This window comes from Oscarella lobularis, chromosome 18, assembly GCF_947507565.1.
Source record: "Oscarella lobularis chromosome 18, ooOscLobu1.1, whole genome shotgun sequence".
In the NCBI taxonomy this organism is placed as follows: domain Eukaryota; kingdom Metazoa; phylum Porifera; class Homoscleromorpha; order Homosclerophorida; family Oscarellidae; genus Oscarella; species Oscarella lobularis.
Genome location: NC_089192.1, coordinates 1813863 through 1832367, shown reverse-complemented (window position 1 = coordinate 1832367; position 18505 = coordinate 1813863). Strand labels below are relative to the sequence as shown.

Below are 18505 nucleotides of genomic sequence, written 5' to 3'. Positions count from 1 at the left end.
GTCCTTTTGAGACTAAATTATCTTTTCTAAAATTCTTTTTCAGGTACCTTTCCGGCGGACGACGATCAAGTTTCAGAGGACTTGATGAAGGCATGCGCAGCTGTCAAAGGCTCAACATGGGAAGATCTCGGCTGTCTTTTCAGCGTCGAAGAAGTTGAAGACATTTGCAAATCGTACGGTGGCAACTTCGTGCGCATGGTCAAGGTGCTAGAGGCGTGGAAAAGGGCAAAATCACCAACCGTTGGCCAGCTTCTTGCGGCCTTTGAGGCGGTTGGTGTGAACGCATGTCAAATTAGGAAGAAATACGGAGAGCTGCACAGAACTGTGCTTAATCAAAGCATTGCATGTTCAGGAAATTTGTCGCATGAAGTCGACTTATGTTTGGTGGCAGTCAATGAAAGCGAAGTCCAGGCAGCTCGCGCCGTTCTGAAGAATGCCACCGGCAATACAATTTCTCCGCCTCACGATCACCCCAAGAAAGGCTCTACCGGTCTTGGCGTCGTCACTTTGGATATTCATTGGCCAAATTTTTTCGTCAATAAAGAAGCGAATGTTCGTCCTTTTCGAATCGCTCTTATGACCCCTTCAAGCGAAGGACGCGAAGAAACATTTCAGTTGGTAACTAATCTGTTCCAAACAGCTTTGAGTCCTTCAGTGATCGCTATGGTGGGATGTTGCGCTGGAAGGAAGGAAAGCGACGTGCATCTCGGTGACGTTATGGTTCCTTTCAAAATCACTCGCAATTCCGGGAAGAAACTTCAGAGTGGCGAACGTGATGCGAATGCTGAATACATAGAATTGGACGACGATCTAAAGAAAATGGTCAGCGTTGACGCAAAAAGCGATAATACGGATTGGTTAGATTTGATTCCTGAAAAATTGCGAGCCACTCCATGTCCTATAGATCTACAGAATTCTATACTTGCAGAGGTACCGTAGTACCTACATTCATTTCAAACACGTTTTTAATGTTTTGAATTATAGTCGGAGTCGGCTGAAAGATCTGCTAAAGATGTCGACGACGTTCATGAAGCGTTGCTGCGTAAAAACGATAAGTGGGACCCAGAACTTATCACGCTAGACGTGTTGGGAGAAGCTGTGCAGCATCTCGTTGACGAAGGTTACGTCGTCACTGATAAGGGAAAAGGATTAATTTGGCGCACTGAGAAAGAGTGCGCACGCATAAGAAATGCAGGATCACGTCAGAAACCTAAACTTCACACAATGAACGTGTACTCTGGTGACGTGGTCAATGAAAGGATTGATTTTTGTCGCCTGGCTAAAGAAGTTGGGCAAGCGGAGTTGGCAGGATATGACATGGAAGGATACGCTTTTTTTCACAGCGTCAGGAGCAACGACAAACGCGCGAAGGCTATCTTCGTGAAAGGTGTTTCTAATTTTGGATCAAAAAAATCGAGAATGGATTACTATAAAAAATATTGCGCTGCTTCGGCCACAGCGTTTGTGTGCCACTTGCTGAAACGTCGACCCTACCTATTTTCATTGTGATATACTCCCTTTGTTCTCTAGCTGTAAAAACTGCTCATCGAGTTTTTGGCGATTTCTGTAGCAATATTTTGCATTTACTCACGTGTTGGTGACATGTTACTCAGGACAGTCCGATCATTTTGGATCTAACTTAATTATGTCAGAATATCATTGGTCCGCTTTTGTGTCCTTCGAATTCGGCTTTTCAAGTTTTTCTTGTCTGCTCTCCCCCCCGGAACAGCTACATGATGACATCCAGAGTGCACTTGAAGCCTTCGAAAAGCGAAAATGGAAAAACACAGACGAACCATTTCGGCACCTGTGCCTTTTGGAAATTTGCTATGAGCTTCCTAGTAAATGAAACACTTATCGGTTTTCAGCTCTGCTGGAGGAGAAAAGTCCATCTGGTGTGTGGTGTGAAAATCCTGAGATGACGATTTGCGTTGGGCGTCGACTGAGACGAGCTAGAGAGACGAACATAATCACTCCAGGAACAATGCCGTTTCTTCAGTGCCAACGTTCGCAATGTGTTTTCATGGCTTAGAGCCTGTCGTTTGGTTGATGATACACTATAGACGGTTCTATAGTGGAAGGAATGATAACATTACAAGAGCAGGATAAAGCATTGGATTTCGTAGTGTGTGGTCCGATTCATTCTAGAAGAGCGGGAATGTTTCAAACTTCTTAATAATCTAATAAAAACCGGAAAAGAAATTCTTCAAAAATGGAGTCATGTGACGGGTAGCCGTCTCTGGTACATCGGCTTTACCAAATTAAAACAGCTGAAAGAGTCTCCTCTGGCGTACAAAAAAGCAACTATTGACAAGAAGATAGAGACTTCAACAAAGTCTAGCGATTCGGATAGAAAGGAAACGGTTGTAGACAATGTACGAGATCTTCTTGCTCCTCGTCATAACCACATTGACTTCGTATCCTACAAGACATGCTGTGGTATAATAAACTTTTTGAAGAAAGAAAGTGCAGGAAAAGAAGCTTTGAAAGAGAATTTGCGGGCTTGTCATGCAGAAGCTGACCAGGTGGAACGCAAGACGGCAGATAAACGTCTTTCTACATGGAGTAACTCAGCGCCACAGCACACTCCCTGGCCGATGCTGCAAGGCAATCTGAATATCCGTGTTTCTTAGCCCTTTTGAGTGAAGATGGAGCTACAGAACTCCCTGCTGATGAGGTAACAAGAAATGATTATACGAGTCGCACTGATGCTTTTCACTCTCAAAAAAAACGATAGGGCCAAGAAAAGACTTGGCTTTCATTCGGACTAGTTCTCCTTCCGCCTTTAGAAGACAGCAGATTTCCAAAGTGATTGGTTGTTTAAATAATTTAGTTTTAGGGCCTCGTGTTGAGGACAAAACTGGGCCTCGGTCTGCTCCTTTCACAGGTGAAGACGAAGGCATGCATCGCCATTATAAATATATTTCAGTAGTACTTTTCTTGCAGAAATCTCTTCTCTATTTGATGAGGACTACCATAATGAACCGCAATGACTGGACCCGAAATACTTCGAGCGGCTGAGCGCATTCAACCAGTTTGGAAACTTGTTGGCAGATATTTGGGACCAAAACCCTTCCAGCGTTTCCAACTGCATGCGTTAGGAGAAAAACGGAACGATCACGAAAGTGCTCTAGATATGCTGGACGCGTGGGCGAACAAATTCGGCAGAAGAGCAGCCTGCAGGCACTTTATTTCTTCTATGAAGGACGTAGGCTACTTAAAAGACGTAGCCTCAATTTTTTTCTGGTAAGGATCTCTTCTTTTGCTTCAATTTGTATGCACAGCTAGGTCTCAGTGTTATTTTTAGGCCTACAATGACAGTGTAACTACCTACTCACCATTATTGTATCGAGCATCGTATCTCAAAAAAATTAAACCGCGAAGGCTTTGATCAAAAAATATTGGAATGGTACTGCGTTCGTGTGCTACTTTCTGAAATATCGACCCTACCTATATTCATTGTGATACTCCCCTTTTGTCTCTGTGGAAGTATTTGGCTGAAAGGCTACATGCTGTTATTTACCTATGTTTATAGCATTTTGCCATTACATTACCAGTACTGTTTTTCTGTTACATTGGCATGGGAAGTCCGTTGACTTCTGAAAGACATGCAGAGTAATTTTCTTTCTATTCACTAATATTAATGATCAATTTGTACAATGCTTGTGGGTCTTTTGGTCTGACTAGCATTATCCAAATCCTAGAGAAATCAGGCTTACAACACGTTGCCCGAGTGCCCTCTTCTCCCACCTCTCGTTCTGGCACGTTGAATAACCGAAGCGGGTCTGGCGGAAGCGCTAATTCATATAGGTTGATGGTGTTGCTATCACAAACACGTTATTGGCTTCTGTTTGCACGTGATTTGCAGCATGCCGTGTTCCTATTCCGTTTGTACTGTAGGTGAAACTGACATCATTATTGGACGAAACCCCGATATCTCCAACGTGCTACTCTCCTAAGCTTAATTACCTCGCGGTTTTGTTTTGTGAATCCATTGTAATCAGCAATACCGACTGGTTCACTCAATCAGCAACTGGTGCCTCTATCCGGGTATCATTTGTTGTTGATGTCCTCATCCGGGTAATGGTCAAAGAAGTGTAGTCGTTTTCGCTCAATTTTGGGCAGGACACGTTTCTGCTATCAGTAGGATGCTTTCCAAAGCACTTTTTCTACCCGCTGACGTGGTTACGAAAAAGTGAGGCTCCCTAAGGTGTCTCACACACAGATTTTCGCCTTGCGAAGCGCAAGGTAGAGCTCGAGACGCGAGTGCAGATATTCCATTTAACGGTACCCTAAATGCCTACAGTTAAACGGGTTTGTCGACGCAACTAAGTGGTTCCCCATCGCCCAAGAGCCGAATTCATTCGTCGCCGTTTCGAAGCTCTTTTCTCCTCCCTCGTATGTCGAATTCTTTTCTCCGGTGCGCGAAGAAAAGCTATAAGGTGTGTCTCCATGTGGTTTGAGTTTTGCGAGCGCACGATTTTCGCAGCGGTCGCCGCGAGCCAAAATCCCGTGGCCCTTGTAATTCTGAACCCCCAAAAGGGGCCTCACCCGTTTACCCGAACGGCCTGTCATATATGTATCTATAGATCGATGTGAACTCGCAGCAATGTACGAAGAGCGTGCCACTGTACTGTACTCACATCTAAGTAAACTCTCGTGTGTTTGCGAATGTTTTATATGGAGTTTGTATAGAAAATGTCGTAGCCTCTGCTCGAAACTCTAACAAGCGAAACGAGAATCATCTGGTAAGTTGGTGATGTACACACCAATCTCTTGTACTTGCATTCGTCTTCTCTTTTTTTAATTTACTGACTTTGTCTTTGCTGATTAGCGTCCTAGTTGAATTGGGGGATGAGCTCCACAGATTCTTGGTAAGACGTTTGGATGCTTGGAATCATGGCAGGCTAATATGTAGCAGTAAGCCGCCGTCTTGAATAGCCTATTGGAGCTAACCTAAGTGTCATAAGCAGGATTTTTTTTCAACGCTGAACGATTTCAAAGCATCAACTTCGTCTTGGAAATCTTATCCATCAGTTCCAGTTTGAAAAATTACACGAGATTGCTCGAGAGTGTCTTAGTTGGCAAATTGGCAAGTTAGTCAAAGCGTTTTTACGTGTGTTTTGTTTAGGGTCGGTTCGTGCTAGGGAGAATAGAATCGCCGTCTATTTGAGTAAATTGTCGCCGCTGATCAAGATAAGCTTACAGTGGCCTCTGCGATCGCTTGATGGTTGCTCGATCGCAGGAGCCTCTATGTATCATCTTACATCTCGAGTAGCGCTCCTCATAGAGGAGAGAGAAATTCGCTAGTGTCACATGCTTATCGGCGAGCAATATCTAGATCGTAACGCATTAGTGGCTGTGGACGCAGGTGCGGCTACCTCTGGAAGTGGTGATGAAGTTGTGACCTACTGGGTCGGTGCCGCGGTAGGTCAGTTGTGAAGGGTCCGTATTTGGATTGCGTTTTTCTTGTCGCCGTAATTGGGAAATAGACGTGCCTATAATGATCATTTCATCGTGCCGTGATGCAATCATCCGATGCTGCAGCGCTTCCACTATGAATCGTTGCAGAAGCACAGAGGACGTGCTGTTTTATTGCATGGTGCACTTCTTGCTCTACGCAGTTGGGGTTTAGGGGAGGAAGGATGTTTTGCGCGTGCGTTTCTTTATTGTTAGGGCGCGGCGCGACGCAATGTAAAATAGACGAGAAAATAATTTTTGTATTTAATAAACACGGAAGTAAACCGGAAGTTATTTCGCGCTACAAACGATCGTCCTTTCGGCGTATTCAGGTTGGGAGGGCGATTCACCCACGCCCCCTGGTGGACACGGAGCCCGGAGCTTCGGTTGACCCACGAAGCACGGGGTACGGCCTCTTTATCCTCGATTGGCCTCGGCGATGGGCCTTGGGAGTGAAGCGTCCTCGGATGTGAGTCCGCCACCCATGTTATCCAAGGGGACCGCTATTGTGACCCACCGCGTCTCGCCATAGTGGGGAAGCCAACTCTATCGGCCCCTGCTATAGAGGTACGGCCTCTTTCACCTCATTGGCCTCGGAGGTCTTTGGGAGTAGATAACACGCTTGAGCAAGAACGTCACCAAAATGATTTCAAACGAGTTTCTAGCACGTGATAAAGAAAAAAGGTATGAGCAACTAAAACAATGCTTCCCGCTTAAAGTATAAGTCACCTGATTACGCAACGCAGTGAAAAATTATTATACAATAACAAGGGAATAGTATTGTCCGTTGTGATGAGTTCATGCAATTTTTCCACTTGCATGCTGTGCCAGAAGGAAATGCACACGTCTGAAAAAGGAAAAGAAAGATGTGCTTTGATATAGAGAGTTACGTTCTGCTTAACCACCTGCATAAGCACCTGATCCGAGCTTTTCATCGATAAACTCAACTTCGGTACGCCTATAAAATACAGCAGATTTATGACAACTTCGGTAAGCCTATAAAATACAGCAGTTTTATGAGAATTTTCTTACTGTATCTCCTTTTGGGACGTAAAGCGTTTTGGAGGCCAGTGTCCCAGTCAATTTATTGACCAATTTTGGATGAGAGAATGTCCCTCTCGCCATGACGTCACAGTGCCCACGACGATCACCGTACGAATTAAACTCACAAGGACACAACCTAATAAAGAAATTTATGAATACCACATCTACTTATATAGACCTACCTTGAGATTTGAGATAATTTCCAGCTGGGCTCTGACGTGGAATACTTCCGGCTGGACTGATGTGGTCTGACGTCACCGAGTCACTCAACCAGAGAAGCACAAAGACTCCTTTCAATACGTTACATGACTAAAAGCATCAGATCAATAATCATATGTATTGATCTTCTTAGGTCTTGCCTCTTTGGCTTCAAAAAACGGCGACTTCTTCAAGAAAAGAGACCTCTGTTCCCATGGATACAGCACCTCTTGGTGAGAAGGCAGAGAATTCCACATGGGATTCCCTTCCTAATTAAAACGCATGCATGAATTCAAGACTTTCTAATAGAACTCACGCGTATTCTCGCTTTGACTTCCGCACACAAAGCCGTAACAACTGCCTCCCTCTCCACATCCTGGATATCCTTTCGACTGGGCCAAATATCTTAGAGATAGACAGCGTCGCCGTGGCAATTCCTTCGCAGAGGCTCATCCCTGAAATCGATGAGCACAGCCCCAGCCAAAGCGTAGGCAATGACGAGCAGAGGAGACGCGAGGTAGATTCACGCGCTCTTCGAAATTCCGCTTTCCGGAGAGGACACCCACAGCAACAATGTCTGCTTAGAAAAAAAAAAACATTAAATCATATATTAATTTTTGACTTGATACCTTTTCTATGGACTCTGTTATTGGAAGAGAAAGACACGAGTTTTTCTCAGTAGAGAGATTGAATCTTGAAAAACATAAAAAAATTATCATCTTGTATATGAAATTTATCTTTTTCTTTACCCCAGTTGGCTCAAGAAGGGAATGATTCCACTTTTATCCAGATAATGGTTTATGAGAGATGAAGACCCGGGAGATAGACTTGTCTGTATGTAGACGGGAACAGAGAGTCCACACCCAATAGCTCTCTTAGCCAGAAGACCTGAAAGAGAGTCAATCACAAAGATAATCTCAAATAACTAGGAAACATACTATGACCTGCTCCAAGCATAACTGAAGGATTACTGGCATTGGTGCAACTAGACATAGCAGCCACAACAACAGATCCTAAAGGAAGATAATTTATTTATTTAATTAATTAATGGCGTCTATGTTGCAATGCAAATTCTTTCTTATCTAAAGCAAATAAAATTGATTTGGGAATGTCTTGGGGAAGAACTCCAAATCCATTCAGTTCCTTTTATAGAGACACCATCACATTCATTATCATCAAATTCTGAGATTTACATACATTTTTGATGAGACATGCTGACAGTTCTGCTTTGAGTTTTTCTACTGAGACTCTATCCTTTGGTTTCCTTGGGCCAGACACAATGGCCACAACTGTACCCAAATCAAACTCAACAATCTAAAGACAAAAATATATAATCTTGATTCTCACTCTTATTATAGTATCATACCTTAGAATAGACGGGATCTTGACTCTCTTCAAAGCCATATTCCTTCCACAAATGAGTCCAACGTAGATAGGCTTCCAAGTTCCATCCATACCAAATCCCCCAAAGAAAAACAACGAAGGTCGAAATGGTGTCTAGTTTAGTATAGAAGCTTCCGACTTACCTAGACGATCGCCTGCGAACGCTAATAGATCGTAATAGCGAAATTCCGCTTTATCGCTGCCTTCCAAGCGTTTGATGTACTTCGAGAACGACTTTTCTGCCATTTTCGATGTCGTTCAAAGCTATGAAGACAGCCTACGACTAGAAAATGAGGCGAGAAATTGTGATCCCGTTGTGATCACCCACGTCACAGTCACGTGACGATCCCAGTGCGCTCTCGTTACGTCATAAAATTAGTCACACTGATAAAAATACACTGTCAATATCGATTTAAGAAATACAACAAGCTCCGTCCTTTGCAGGCATTAGAACGCTGGTATCGCCTTGCAATGTCCAAACAGCTTCTCGGAACGTCGGTCTCACACGTGGATTGCAATCCTGACACTTTTCCAAAAGAACATTATAATATGACGGTGCTTCTGATGCTGCTGTTCCTTCAAGCAATTTGTGACCCTGCTCAGCTTTGAGATGAATTACCCTTTCTGCTAAACCTACACAAAACAATTATTCTGGTCTAATAATTGGTTTTTCTAACCTTTGTACGGTCGCGTTTTCTCACGAATTTCCCACAATAAAACTCCGTAGCTGTAGACGTCGACTTTTCGTGCTTCTTCTAATCTCACACGCCTCTCTCCGCCTTCGTGAGAATCAACTCGATATCGCTCAGGAGCGATGTAAGCGACAGTGCCTGAAGGAAACGAGCCAGCTGATTGATAGCTCGTAACCTCACCGAAAATAGACATTTTGGAGAGGACAAAACCGCTAATCTAAAAAACACAAACTTGATTATCAGCCAGCTTTCAGTCTATAGCTTCCCCTGCAACTAACCTTGCAAACGAAGTCATCGCCTTGTTTTTCAACTAAAATATTGTCGGATTTTAGGTTGTAGTGAATGACAGGAGGACGATTGTAGTGGAGATGAACCATACCGATGGCAATTTGCTTGGCAATCGTTATTCTCACCTCCATCCTTTGAATAGCTTCATTATCAGAAGAGAGGAGCTGGTGCAAGTTGCCTCCGCTTACAAAGGCCGTTATAAGAGCGTAGTATCTGACGTTGGTGCAACGTCCAATCAATTCGAGGATGAAACGATGAGGTTTGATTCGGAGAAGAATGGATGATTCCTTCTCAAAATCTTCGAGCTCTCTTAATTAATGAAAAAATAAGACTTATTTGCAAGAAAGATGTAAACTTACTGTTTTTCTCTTCTTCTTCTAAAAATATGGAAGACTTTGACAGCGACCGTTTGCTCTCTCTCGTTCTTTTTCAGTGTCGCCTTGTACACCTCCCCGTATCCGCCCGAGCCAATGAAATCATCCGCTTCGTCGTATATCAGTTCGTCTCGCTCAATTATGAGATCCCCTACAAGTGCCTAGAGTTGATATTAGAAACAGGTACGCACTTCCGTGTAAAGCTGAATACTTGTTCTAGCTCTGCGTCATCAGAATTGGTTATTGGACACGGAAGTGGACACGACTTCAAGCTCTACACAAAAAATGTAATCACCATAATTGTATTGATTCTGCACATACCAATGGGACACTCGTGTCGCCTTCTAGTATACAAACCGCTTCTCGAAACGTTGGCCTCGCGTCGGGACTCAAATCGGTGCACTTATACAAAAGGCTATTGTAGTGTGGCGGAGCTTGGGACGCTGCTTGTCCCTCGGGAAGTCTGGCACCCCTTTCAGATGAATAGCATATTTAGGTAGACCTACATAAAATTAGACAAGACCTTTCAGTAAATATTTTGCTAACCTTTGTAGGGTAGCCTTCTTTCGCGAATTTCCCACAATAAGACACCGTAGCTGTATATGTCGGCTTTTCTGGCTTCCTCTATCTTTACACGTCGACTTCCGCCTTCGTGAAATTCGTCGCGATATCGTTCTGGAGCGATGTAGGCGACGGTGCCCGAAGGACGTGATGCAGGCGCTTGAGAGCTCGTCACAGCGCTGTCATCCGCAATTTTCGAGAGACCAAAGTCACAAATCTACAAAAACAGCAACGTCAGAAAAATTTGAATGCTTTCACAGCGACTCGCCTTGCAAATGAAGTCGTCACCCTTTCTTTCGACGAGGATATTGCCCGCTTTTAAATCGTAGTGGATGATAGGAGGACGATGGTAGTGGAGATGAACCATACCAATTGCAATTTGTTTTGCAATCGTTATTCTCACCTCCATCCTTTGAATCGCCGCATCATCGGAAGAGAGGATCTCATGCAAGTTTCCTCCGCTCACAAACGCCGTTACGAGAGCGTAGTGTCGGGGAACTGTGCAGAGTCCAATTAAATTGACAATAAATCGATGAGGTGCGATTCGGAGAAGAATTGATGCTTCCTTCTTGAAATCGTCGCAATCTCTTTAAAAAAAGATAAGCATATTAGACATTACTGGTTAGGGAGAAATTGACTCACTTTGTATTTCTTAATCTTCTAAAATTGCTGAAGACTTTGACAGCGACAGTTTGTTCTTTTTCGTTCTTTTTCAGTGTCGCTTTGAAAACTTCTCCGTATGCACCGGAGCCAACGCATTCTGTTTCGTCGTACGTAAGTTCGTCTAGCTCAATTTGGAGAGAACGGTCAAGAAGAGATATCTCGAGATGGATAGGATAAATTAATAATTCTATGTGTAAATACTAGTTACTTGTTCCTGCTCTTTGTCACGAGGATCGGCTATTGGACGATAAAGCGAGCATGACGCCAAGCTCTACACAAAAAAAGATATCATCGTTATTATATATGTATTGATTAGGAACACACAGTACCTCTGAGACACGCCATGAATTCTCGGAAATACCTTTAAAGCCATCTGATTTCAAATCTAATTAAACACGGTTTCCAACATGAAACAAAATTTGATTGATTTACCGAATGTTAAAATGTCTAACAGAGCCACAGGTTTCCATGATTCCAAATCTTTTGTTCCTCCGAATCGAATTAGAAATAGATCTCCTTTTCTCAATAGAAAACAAGTAGACTGATATATAGTTTGTATGACTTCATTGGCCAACGTAACCTGTATAAAAATAATCAAAAAAAATTAGAGTAATGATATTAAATATTTGTCAGTACTTTATGACATTGTCGAGAATCAATGACAATGAAATGAGCAATAGAGACCATTCTATTGCCATTGGTCTCTCCCCATAAGACGATAGCACATGGTCCTAATCCGGGAATATCAACAACTTTAGTCGAATGACCATATAAGGGAAGAAAATGATGTGGTCCATCCAAATAAACTTGGATCCACTCCTACATAAACAAATTAGAATATCAACAAACAAATACAAACAAACAATTTACCATTGAGTTCAAATGAAAAACATAAATATCATCGAAATACTTTGTATCATCAAAACCACCAATAAGAATAGCCCGATTAAAATCAACTGTATTGAAGGAATGTCCGGCTCGAGGAAGTGGTTTTTTTCCTGTGCAATGAGCTGGAATCCAATTCCCTTCAAACAAATGTCTAAACTGAATTCATAATAATTTTACACGTCACTCACTCTTTAGGATGGAAAACAACCAAGCTTCATTGTTCCACCCCACGTCAGGATATTTTGAATCAGGAATGAATTGAGATCCGTCTGGTATTGGTGAAACAATCGTTTCTCCTAATCCGCCCATCATGACGAGATGTTCGTCTCCTGTCTTCCCCAACACGCACATTCCATGGTTCGCTCTCCCGCTGGGCGTTGATTCGTCATTGGAAGGGATTCGTTGCCATTCAAACGTCGATCCATCCAATTTGTGAACATCCTTTGAATAGACAGGACGGCCATCAGACGAATAGTAATAACCACCAAATTGATAAATGTCCCGATTTCGGACTACACCGATTCGTGCGTGCATGGGCACATGGATGAGGAAGGTCGGATTGGGGAATGTTCGATATTGCTCGTCGCTGATTCCATTCACTCGTCGAAAGATTCAAATACTCGATAACATCGTGAGAGCAGAAGAACGGATCTCCTGTCGATTCTCTCATCGCTCTTCCTCCCCAAAGAAGCATCTCTTGATCGATAATGGCAGCGACGTGTCCCTGTCGAGATGAGGGACCCGTGGAAGACATCTTTCAACTGAAAACGCCGTCGATCGAAGAAGACAGAACGAATGCGATTCTAGAGACACGCCCCAATCGAGAGAACGCCCCTTCAAAAATATCTCAAAAATACCTTTTCAAGATCAACGAGACAATCCTTCGATCAAACGACACCAACGAATCGATGTCGTGCGTCACACACGGCGAAAAACGAAAGGAAAACGAGGAAATCTGATCAAATCTCTTTGAGAGTGCGCATGAGCACATTTTCACTACCACGTTTCACGTGAACGAACAATGGGAGTATGCAAAACGACTTGCTGCCATAAATTGATGCGATGCACACAGCCAATCTTCTAAAAAGAATCATTAAAACAAATAAAAGTGCGCATGCGCAATCAAAGCTCGTGAACAAACAATTCAAAGTCACGTGATCAGAGAAGTTTCAGCGCGAAATCCGCACTCAGAAGCGGAAATCTAAATAAAAATAAATAATGATATAGTCTCAATTATTCGAATTGAACATTTAGTTACAGGCATTGGATTCATTGGCGGTCTACGTTTATAGCTATATTCAAAATCTCCTATTCCTGATGGATGAGAAAGCTGATAGATCGCCATAACAAAGTTTCTCCTTCTCGCTGCCTTTCGAGCTCTCGAGGAACATAGTAAACGACTCTTCTGTCATTTTTGATGCTGTTTGAAGCGACACAGTCGGCGTACGACTAGAAAAAAGGCGAGATAAAGGAAGCCGCCGCAATAACACATCACAGTCACGTGTTCTAGATACGTCATGAGAAAAGCCAATAGTAATAAAAGAGGAGCAGTTAACCTATAAAAAACAAAACAATTAAATATTCAATCACAAAACTCGACAATTCTCCTTCAAAAACCTGATGTCGCCTTGTAAGACACAAACAACTTCTCGAAACGTTGGCCTTACGTTTGGATTAATAGCCGTGCACTTTTTCAAAAGACTGTTATAGTGTGGCGGAGCGTCTGAAGTTAGTCGCCCCTCCGGCAGTTTTCCACCCCTCTGAACTTCGGAATGAACAGCAATGCTTGGCAAACCTTTACAAAGTCATCCGAGTGTTTTCTAGTTAATTATTTTAAATATTTACCAACCTTTGTACGGTCGCGTTTTCTTGCGAATTTCCCAGAGTAAAACACCGTAGCTGTAGACGTCGACTTTTCGCGCTTCATCTATTTTCACGCGCCTAGCTCCACCTTCGTCAGGAGCGATGTAAGCGACAGTGCCTGAAGGAAACGAGCCGTCAGACTGATAGCTCGTCACTGCGCTCACATTCGACATTTTCAAGAAACCGAAATCGCAAATCTAAGAACCATAAAATAAGTAAACCCACCGGATTTCAGTCAACAGCTTCTCTGCTCGCTCACTCATCTTGCAAATGAAGTCATCACCTTTCGTTTTGACTAATACATATGCTATCAGATTTTAAGATACTATTACAGCTACGGCTTGATGTATAATATTCATTTCGTCTGAGTTTTATTCAAATGCATGGCACACTTATATCCTTTACTCTAATAATATGATATAGTATTGATTATTGATTGTATGTCCACGTGATGGGTTTTTTTTCATTGCCTTTCTCTGGCGTTATTTGCACTTCGTCTCCCTTGTGCTGAGATTTCTTATAGGTGGATTCCTTCTCCGCTTCTCACTTTTGCATGGGCAACGCTTTCGCCTCGATTCGCGTTTCCATTCGACGCCAATCCGAAATCAGGATCGAGGAAATCCATGGCTGGTACAAGAATGAGACTCACTAGTGGTCTACATTCATATCCAGATTGCTCTGTGGAGACGATTGTCTCAGGGAACCCTAAGAGAGAGGTTCCGCTGCCTTCCAACCGTTTGATGTACTTCGAAAACGACTTTTCTGCTATTTTCAACGTTGTTCAAAGCGATGGAGAGAGCGTACGACTAGAAATGAGGCTACAGTAGAAATCGGACCCTGTCGTCATCCCAACGTCACAATCACGTGATAATTCCTAGTACGCTACGTCAATAACTGAAAAATACATTATTGAGTTGATTAAGAAATACAACAATACCTTCCGGACTTTATAACGCTAGTGTCACCTTGCAATGCCCAAACAGCTTGTCGAAACGTCGGTCTCACACGTGGATTACGATCCTGGCACTTTTCCGAAAGAATGTTATAATGTGACGGTGCTTCTAATGCTGCTTTTCCTTCTGGAAGCTTTTCACCCTGTTCTACTTTGTAATGAATTAAAGTTTTTCGCACGCCTGCACAAAAATAGAAAACTCTGTTCTATTTATTATCAATGTTTACTAACCTTTGTAGGGTCGATTTTTCTCGCGAATTTCCCACAATAAGACTCCATAGCTATATACGTCAGCTTTCCTTGCTTCTTCTACGTTCACACGACGAGTTCCGCCTCTCTCGAGATCAGGGTCAATTCGATATCGCTCAGGTGCGATGTACGCAGCAGTGCCTCGAGGAACTGATCCAGCCGACTGATAGCTCGTCACTGCACTCACAGACACTAGTTTCGAGAAACCGAAATCGCAAATCTAAAAACAAATAAATAACCTGACTGCTCATAGTCTAGGGAAACTCACTTTGCAAACGAAATCGTCTCCTTTCTTTTCAACTAAAACGTTATCAGATTTTAAGTCGTAGTGGATAACAGGAGGACGATTGTAGTGGAGATGAACCATCCCAATTGCAATTTGCTTGGCAATCGTTATTCTCACCTCCATCCTTTGAATTGCTTCATTATCCGAAGAGAGGAGCTGGTGCAAGTTGCCTCCGCTTACAAACGCCGTTATAAGAGCGTAGTGTCGGGGAACTGCGCAGAGTCTAATTAAATCGACGATGAAACGATGAGGTTTGATTCGGAGAAGAATGGATGATTCCTTCTCAAAATCTTCGCACTCTCTTAATTAATAAAAAAATAAGACTTAGTTGCAAGAAAGATGTAAACTCACTTTTTTTCTCTTCTTTGTCTAAAAGCTGTGAAAACTTTGACAGCGACCGTTTGCTCTTTCTCGTTCTTTTTCAGTGTCGCCTTGTACACCTCCCCGTATGCGCCCGAGCCAATGAAATCGTCCGCTTCGTCGTATTTCAGTTCGTCTCGCTCAATGGCAAGATCCCCTACAAGTGCCTAGAGTTGATATTAGAAAGAGTTGCTCACTTCCGTGTAAAGCTGAATACTTGTTCCTGCTCTGCCTCACGGGGATCGGTTATTGGACACGAAAGCGGACATGACTCCAAGCTCTACACAAAAAATGCTATTACCATAATTACATATGTATTGATTATGCACATACCATTGGGACACGTGACGTTCCGGAAATACCTTTGAAGTGATCTGATTTCAAATCAAATTAAAAACCGTTCATTGCATGAATTAAAATGTTATATAAATTACCAAAATTAAAAATGTCTAAAAGACCCACTGGTTCGTATGTTGTGAAATCATTTGTTCCTCCAAATCGTATTACAAATAGATCATCTTTTCTCAATAGAGAACAAGTCGACTGATATGCAGTTAGTATAACCTTATTAGTCAACGTAACTTGTATAAATAATCAACAAATTAGAGTAATGATATCAAATATTTGTTTTATACTTTATGACATTGCCGAGAATCAATGACAATGAAATGAGCAAAAGAGATCATTCTATATTCATTGGTCGCTCCCCATAACACGATAGCACATTGTCCTAATCCGGGAATATCGACAACATTAGTTGAATGACCCCATAAGGGAAGAAAATGATGTGGTCCATCCAAATGAACTTGGATCCACTCCTACATAAACAAATTAGAATATCAACAAACAAATACAAACAAACAACTTACCATTGAGTTCAAATGAAAAACATAAATATCATGGAAAGACTTTGTTTCATTAGCACCACCAATAAGAATTGCTCGATTAATATCAAGTGCAGTGAATGAATGCGCGGATCGAGGATGTGGTTTTTCCCTGTGCATTGAGCTGGAATCCAATTCCCTGCAAACAAATGTCTACATTCAATTCAAAATAATCTTACAGGTGACTAACTCTTTCGGATGCAAAACAACCAAACTTCATTGTTCCACCCCCTGTAAGGATATTTTGAATCAGGAATGAATTGAGATCCGTCTGGTATTGGTGAAACAATCGTTGTTCCCCATCCGCGCATGATGACGAGATGTTCGTCTCCTTTCTTCCCTAACACGCACATTCCATGTGTCGCTCTCCTGCTGGGCGTTGATTGGTCATTGGAATGGATTCGTTGCCATTCCAACGTCGATCCATCCAATTTGTGAACATCGTTGAAATAGACAAGACGGCCATCAGACGATTCGTAGCCACCACCAAATTGATAAATGTCTCGATTTTGGACGACACCGATTCGTGCGTCGACACATGGATGAGGAATGTCGAATTGGGGGATGTTCGATATTGCTCGTCGTTGATTCCATTTACTCGTCGAAAGATTCAAACACTCGATCACATCCTGAGAGCATAAGTACTTCTCTCCCGTCGATTCTCTCATCGCTTTTCCCGCCCAAAGAAGCATTTCATGATCGATAATGACAGCGACGTGTCCCTGTCGAGATGAGGGACCCGTGGAAGACATCTTTCAACTGAGAACGCCGTCGAAGAAGACAGAACGAAAGCGATTCTAGAGACACGCCCCAATCGAGAGAACGCCTCTTCAAAAATATCTCAAAAATACCTTTTCGAGATCAACGAGACGATCCTTCAATCAAACGATACCAACGAATCAATGTCGCGCGTCACACACGGCGAAAAACGACAGGAAAACAAGGAAATCTGATCGAATCTCTTTGAGAGTGCGCATGAGCACATTTTCACTCCCACTTTTCATTGTTCACGTGAACGAACAATGAGCGTATGCAAAACAACTTGCGGCTATGAATAGATGCGATGCACACAGCGAAACGACTAAAAAGGATCATTAAAACAAATAAAATTGCGCATGCGCAATCAAGTTAAATCAATCACTCACGTTCCTAAAATTCAAAGTTCGATTAACTGAGAAGTTTCAGTGCGAAATCCGCCCTGGATACATCAGAACCAGAGATGTAAATAAATCTAAAGAAAGATATAATCTGATTATTTGAATTTACAGGCATTGGATTCATTGGCGGTCTAGCTATAGGTTTATATCTAGACCAAATATCTTGATGGATGAAAAAGCTTATAGATCAGTGCGACGCGGACGAATACCTCTATAGCGGTTCTTCAGCAAAAGTTTGAAAGAGAAACTATTAATAATGAAAAAGACTGAATCAATATTAGTGAAAGAACGAATTGTGAACTTGTGAACATCGCGCGCTCGCATAATTCAAGCCATGTGGAGACCAATCATTTCGCTAATCTACGAGCATCGGACAAGAGAATGCGACTTACGACGGAGGAGACACGAGCTTCGAAACAGCGAAGAAGTATTCGGCTCTTGGGCGATGGCGAACTACTGAGAGGCGTCAATTAACTAACCCGTCCAAGCGTAGGCCTTTAGAGTACCGTTTAGCAGAATAATGAACTCGCGTTGCAAGGTTTACCTTACGTTTCGCAAGGGGAAAATCTGTTCGTGAGACACCTTAGGGAGCCTCACCTTTTCTTAATGGCGCCAGCGTCTAGACGAACTGCTTTGGAAAGTATCCCACTGTAGCCGAATTGTGTCGCTCGAAGAAATTCAGTCAAAAACGGTTTACTTTTCTTTGACCATTACCCGGAAAAGGACCCGAAGTATTTATCATCACATAATCAGTATTGGGCAAGTTAAAGGCTTCCCGGACCTTCATGGCACAGCGTCTCTCCGAATTGTGTCGAAATCTTCTCTGTCGAGCGGACGACAGTCTATCAAACCCGCTCCTGTTTCCTCTTCCGTCGACAGCTGAGAGGATCCTGGTGTCTTCGCCCAGGGAACTTCCTTTTTTCATGGCTGATCAGCTAATGAAAGATTTGGCTAGAAGAGGAAAACTCACGTCGAGCATTCTACGCGTCTTGATGACGTCGACGTTGACGCGTCTGAATCTGACGCGCCTTCGATGGATCGACGACGAACCGACGTTTGTCTCCCAATTGGCCAATCAGGGTCAATTAGTCCACGTCGACTTGTCTTTCAGCCCTTGTTTCGCGGAACCCTACATTAGCTACAACTGTACTATATAATTGAGGTGATCGACGACTGGACGTTAATTGTGCCTTCAAATCCGTA

General features: G+C 42.8%; 5 protein-coding genes across 7 annotated transcripts; 1 reads left to right on the top strand and 4 right to left on the bottom strand.

Annotated features, from left to right (window-relative positions):
* Nucleotides 1-62: 62 nt before the first annotated feature.
* LOC136197778 (uncharacterized) lies at nucleotides 63-3662 on the top strand (the record flags this gene model as incomplete). Its single annotated transcript, XM_065987604.1, is given in 4 exon segments — nucleotides 63-930; nucleotides 985-2899; nucleotides 2947-3246; nucleotides 3308-3662. Coding segments are annotated over 2 exon segments (1393 nt in total), but the record flags the coding sequence as incomplete, so codon positions are not given.
* Nucleotides 3663-5700: 2038 nt separating this feature from the next.
* On the bottom strand, nucleotides 5701-8331 carry LOC136198170 (cytoplasmic aconitate hydratase-like). The gene is made up of 15 exons (XM_065988078.1): nucleotides 8241-8331; nucleotides 8069-8199; nucleotides 7900-8016; nucleotides 7755-7845; nucleotides 7647-7715; nucleotides 7452-7590; nucleotides 7325-7395; nucleotides 7202-7282; nucleotides 7019-7107; nucleotides 6864-6971; nucleotides 6687-6813; nucleotides 6493-6640; nucleotides 6366-6387; nucleotides 6190-6307; nucleotides 5701-6121 (listed from the first exon to the last, which is right to left on the bottom strand). Exons 1-12 carry the CDS (start codon nucleotides 8329-8331, stop codon nucleotides 6540-6542), a joined length of 1215 nt encoding a protein of 404 aa, XP_065844150.1. The 3' UTR covers nucleotides 5701-6121; nucleotides 6190-6307; nucleotides 6366-6387; nucleotides 6493-6539.
* Nucleotides 8332-8497: 166 nt separating this feature from the next.
* LOC136198169 (putative mitogen-activated protein kinase kinase kinase 7-like) lies at nucleotides 8498-10182 on the bottom strand. The gene is made up of 7 exons (XM_065988077.1): nucleotides 9986-10182; nucleotides 9761-9941; nucleotides 9651-9713; nucleotides 9425-9600; nucleotides 9056-9374; nucleotides 8763-8994; nucleotides 8498-8718 (listed from the first exon to the last, which is right to left on the bottom strand). The coding sequence occupies exons 5-7, from the start codon at nucleotides 9194-9196 to the stop codon at nucleotides 8498-8500; spliced, it is 594 nt and encodes a 197-aa protein (XP_065844149.1). The 5' UTR covers nucleotides 9197-9374; nucleotides 9425-9600; nucleotides 9651-9713; nucleotides 9761-9941; nucleotides 9986-10182.
* A 2460-nt stretch (nucleotides 10183-12642) lies between these two features.
* LOC136198168 (putative mitogen-activated protein kinase kinase kinase 7-like) lies at nucleotides 12643-14039 on the bottom strand. Its single transcript, XM_065988076.1, has 5 exons — nucleotides 13962-14039; nucleotides 13401-13611; nucleotides 13169-13346; nucleotides 12810-13107; nucleotides 12643-12752 (listed from the first exon to the last, which is right to left on the bottom strand). Exons 1-4 carry the CDS (start codon nucleotides 14037-14039, stop codon nucleotides 12960-12962), a joined length of 615 nt encoding a protein of 204 aa, XP_065844148.1. The 3' UTR covers nucleotides 12643-12752; nucleotides 12810-12959.
* On the bottom strand, nucleotides 13789-17134 carry LOC136197674 (uncharacterized). 3 transcript variants are annotated; one of them, XR_010672560.1, is made up of 13 exons: nucleotides 16997-17134; nucleotides 16336-16942; nucleotides 16131-16284; nucleotides 15897-16079; nucleotides 15696-15842; nucleotides 15595-15635; nucleotides 15479-15541; nucleotides 15253-15428; nucleotides 14884-15202; nucleotides 14598-14835; nucleotides 14352-14547; nucleotides 14149-14296; nucleotides 13789-14092 (listed from the first exon to the last, which is right to left on the bottom strand). XR_010672560.1 is itself a non-coding variant. In XM_065987493.1 (12 exons), exons 6-12 carry the CDS (start codon nucleotides 15595-15597, stop codon nucleotides 14302-14304), a joined length of 1002 nt encoding a protein of 333 aa, XP_065843565.1. In that variant the 5' UTR covers nucleotides 15598-15635; nucleotides 15696-15842; nucleotides 15897-16079; nucleotides 16131-16284; nucleotides 16336-16942; nucleotides 16997-17134; the 3' UTR covers nucleotides 13789-14301. The 3 variants fall into 3 exon arrangements, 2 of the variants coding, with proteins under 2 accessions (XP_065843565.1, XP_065843564.1); XM_065987493.1 differs by having other exon boundaries at nucleotides 13789-14308; XM_065987492.1 differs by having other exon boundaries at nucleotides 13789-14296.
* Between the last annotated feature and the right edge of the window lie 1371 nt (nucleotides 17135-18505).

Bases quoted from the DNA above. Each gene is read 5' to 3' on its own strand.
- LOC136197674 (XM_065987492.1), bottom strand. The intron at 14,836-14,883 runs GTGAGTTTCCCT...ATTTGTTTTTAG, and splicing joins GAGACGATTTCGTTTGCAAA to ATTTGCGATTTCGGTTTCTC. The intron at 14,297-14,351 runs GTATTGTTGTAT...TTATTGACGTAG, and splicing joins AGCGTTATAAAGTCCGGAAG to CGTACTAGGAATTATCACGT.
- LOC136198169 (XM_065988077.1), bottom strand. From the start codon at position 9,196: ATGGAGGTGAGAATAACGATTGCCAAGCAAATTGCCATCGGTATGGTT. The intron at 8,995-9,055 runs GTTAGTTGCAGG...TGTGTTTTTTAG, and splicing joins GCGATGACTTCGTTTGCAAG to ATTAGCGGTTTTGTCCTCTC. The intron at 8,719-8,762 runs GTTAGAAAAACC...TGTTTTGTGTAG, and splicing joins GAAAACGCGACCGTACAAAG to GTTTAGCAGAAAGGGTAATT.
- LOC136198170 (XM_065988078.1), bottom strand. From the start codon at position 8,331: ATGGCAGAAAAGTCGTTCTCGAAGTACATCAAACGCTTGGAAGGCAGC. The intron at 8,200-8,240 runs GCGATCGTCTAG...ATACTAAACTAG, and splicing joins CGATCTATTAGCGTTCGCAG to ACACCATTTCGACCTTCGTT. The intron at 8,017-8,068 runs GTATGATACTAT...TTTTGTCTTTAG, and splicing joins AAGATCCCGTCTATTCTAAG to ATTGTTGAGTTTGATTTGGG.
- LOC136198168 (XM_065988076.1), bottom strand. From the start codon at position 14,039: ATGGATTTCCTCGATCCTGATTTCGGATTGGCGTCGAATGGAAACGCG. The intron at 13,612-13,961 runs GTGAGAAGCGGA...TATGGTTCTTAG, and splicing joins AAAGCGTTGCCCATGCAAAA to ATTTGCGATTTCGGTTTCTT. The intron at 13,108-13,168 runs GTTTTTGAAGGA...TGTTTTTTATAG, and splicing joins GTCTTACAAGGCGACATCAG to GTTAACTGCTCCTCTTTTAT.